The following is a 2,966-nucleotide window of genomic DNA, read 5'->3' as shown; positions in this document are numbered from 1 at the left end:
GTACAAAGAATATAACCAGGAATAATCCTCAAAATCTTCCCAAACAAGAACTTAGAAGAACCAAATCGATAAAGTGTCGTGGTTTCGCAAAACCCTCGACAGCTGAGATCGATAAGAAGGGGAAAGAGGCTGCACTGTGGGGTCTTCAATCAATGTGAAATCAGAGAGGATAGATGTCTGTCGTAGGCCTGCATTGATGCTCCAAAGAAACCAATCGATCTCCAAAAAATGAAGCAATCCCGAATCGCAGAGAGAGATAATGGCAGCAGCTATCGATCCAATTAGGTTTTAAAATTGAGGTGAGATGGAGGGCAGCACTCGAACCATAGATGGATCACCTCATGGGTGCTGCCCTAAAAAGGGTTGAATGGATCAAAGGAAGAGAAGAGAGAAGGGAGAAGGGAGAAGGGAGAGGAGAAGGGAGAGAGGAGAGGAATCAAGGGAAAAGGGTTTTTTGAACAATCGAAAGGTGTCTTAAAACCCTAGCTCGATACCATGTTCGAACTACTAAAACCGAATCGAGAAAGCTTGAATGATCTATTGTGATCACCTGGCACCTTTATTTATAATGCTGGAATATGAAATTGCATGACCAAAATACCCCTGCCTAGCCGATACAGCTAGGCAGTACATAAACAACTATAAAACATAATAATAAAGCACCCAAAAGACCAGAATACCCCCACGGTATTCTGGTTTACATTATTCAACACTTTACATATGTGATGGAATAGAAAACATGAAGAAACCAGAGAAAGAACAACAGTAAGAAGTTGGCTATGTAAATGCCGCTTTAAAGTTCCTTTATGCACCAAAAAAAAAAATTTCCTCCTTTCCTTTTTTTCTCAAATATTAATAACTGGGGGTAGAGGTGAAATAAAAAAGGGCCCAGCCCGAGGCAAGGTAGGAAACCAAGAAACAAAAAAATAAAAGAATATATCAAAAGGAGACTGTTAAAAATTTCCAAACAAGTCTTCCTAGTTTTTCAGTTACATGTATTCTCTTTCCCTTTTACATTTCCTCTCTGCTCCACTCCTCTACTTTGGAAATGATAATTGAGGTAACATCTAAGAAAGAATCCTAGGTATGAGGTCAAAACAGCAAGCCAAGAAATATAGAGTTCACACCATTGAAATCATCATAATAAGTTCAAGATACTTCTGGAATACCTGAAGATTGGACTCTGATGCCAGTTGGAATATGTTGAATGCTAACAGCGAGTTCAGTTTGGCAAATAAGCTTCTCTTCTCCGCTAAATGAGAGGGTTGATATTAACAAATCTTCTACATCTACTTCCAGGTCAGACGTTTTATGAAGGAAGAGAGGAATAACATCTACTCTGGCCAAGCTTGTCTGCAAGAAATTATTATCAGGAAGGAGGGATAAAAGAAAATCTACAATATCTGCATCAGCTGGCTGTAAAAACCAAAATGGAGTAGCCAATTTGTGCATTCAAAGGCACTGAAAATGTTTTCCACATGAAAAAAGAAAAATTCCTAAGGCACAGTAAATTTTTAGTCTTCAAATGTTTATTAGATATGAACAGGTAGCAAATCTGCTATATATCATATAAATTGAAACTTTAGACAAAAAATAGTAAGAGCCAGCAACCATTTACTCCATATATTTTATGCATGATTTTGTATTCTTTGTATGCTATAAGTTAGCAGATAAGCATGTACTTTCAGTAGTTATCTAATCGATGCTCTTCTTTTTTAAAGTCATCTAGGCATTCACCCAGCTATACATTGCATCAGCTACTTAAGATTAAAATTGGTAAAGCATAAGCTCTCAAAGTCTTTTTATTGGGGGGGGGGGGGTAAATTAAGCAGCCATGTCTAACAACTCTGAACCAAGTCATATATGGCCTTCCTGTTATCTTTTTAAGACTTTCAGCAAGCACCACGTTACTTCCTCTCAGTAGTGAAATTACTGGTCTTCACTGCAAAAGGATAAACCATCTCAATTAACAATCCCTCATTTGCTACCTACTAGTTCCAGTGAATGCAATTATTTCTCTCTATCCTTTGCGGTGTTGCTATTCATCCATCAGAACATCCCCATGTTAGCTGCACTCATGTGGCCACTGATTCCTCATTGCCCCATATGCATCACCACATACAACTTTTATGTCACTGACGCAATCTGTATGCACTTCATAATCCATGTTTCACTATTTACTTGAAAATATCATTTCAATGTTAGCCAGCTAAATTTCGCCTGTCGATGACCAAATATTGAGATAAAATCAGGCAAAGTACAAACTTTAACTTGGATGATAGTCTGAAACTAGTCAAACAATTTGATTGACCCCTAATGGTATCAACAACCTGTTTGGCCTAAATCACAATGATTCCAGTGGTTTAGAAAAAATTAGTTCAGGAATGGAGGAAAGAGGAGTCAGCAGCCCAACTGCTTGGCCATCTTATGGATGGTTTCGGAGTTTTTTTTTTTTTAAAAAAAAAAAGCAATTAACATACCTCACATAGAAGAGATCTATCATGAAAAATTCCAACCATCTGGTGTGTGCCTCTCTCTCCACAAAGAAATCCATAAGCATATTCATATTCAAACTCAACAATTGCAGACTTGATGCCCCCATCCTTGGCAGGATATTTCTCAACCACCCTTCCTTTGCGACCATGCTTTTCAGCCCATTGGGTATACATTTTTAGAAGCCGTTCCGCCCATATCTGGAATTGATTTTGCAATATTGTGCATCAGAACAGAAATGACTGAAACAGACACACACACACACACACAAAAAGACAAAAGAAAGGGAAATAAGAAACTCTATTAAATAATTTTGCAAATTAAGGGACTCATTTCAACATAAAACCAGCTTCTTCCAGTTCTCAAATTTTCAATTTCAGTCTATATTAAGGAACGGATACAAGTACACCTGATGCAAACTTGACCTCGAACCAGGGAAAAACCAGTGGGAGATCGATTACAGTAGGATCAAT

General features: G+C 37.9%; 1 protein-coding gene across 1 annotated transcript; it reads right to left on the bottom strand.

Annotated features, from left to right (window-relative positions):
- Nucleotides 1-909: 909 nt before the first annotated feature.
- LOC122648445 (peptide chain release factor PrfB3, chloroplastic-like) lies at nt 910-2,753 on the bottom strand. Its single transcript, XM_043841657.1, has 2 exons — nt 2,481-2,753; nt 910-1,353 (listed from the first exon to the last, which is right to left on the bottom strand). The coding sequence occupies exons 1-2, from the start codon at nt 2,667-2,669 to the stop codon at nt 1,150-1,152; spliced, it is 393 nt and encodes a 130-aa protein (XP_043697592.1). The 5' UTR covers nt 2,670-2,753; the 3' UTR covers nt 910-1,149.
- Between the last annotated feature and the right edge of the window lie 213 nt (nt 2,754-2,966).

The sequence above is a fragment of the Telopea speciosissima genome, unplaced genomic scaffold (assembly GCF_018873765.1).
Source record: "Telopea speciosissima isolate NSW1024214 ecotype Mountain lineage unplaced genomic scaffold, Tspe_v1 Tspe_v1.1150, whole genome shotgun sequence".
In the NCBI taxonomy this organism is placed as follows: Eukaryota; Viridiplantae; Streptophyta; class Magnoliopsida; order Proteales; family Proteaceae; genus Telopea; species Telopea speciosissima.
The sequence above is the reverse complement of the archived record's forward strand: the minus strand, read 5'-3'. Positions and strand labels throughout refer to the sequence as shown.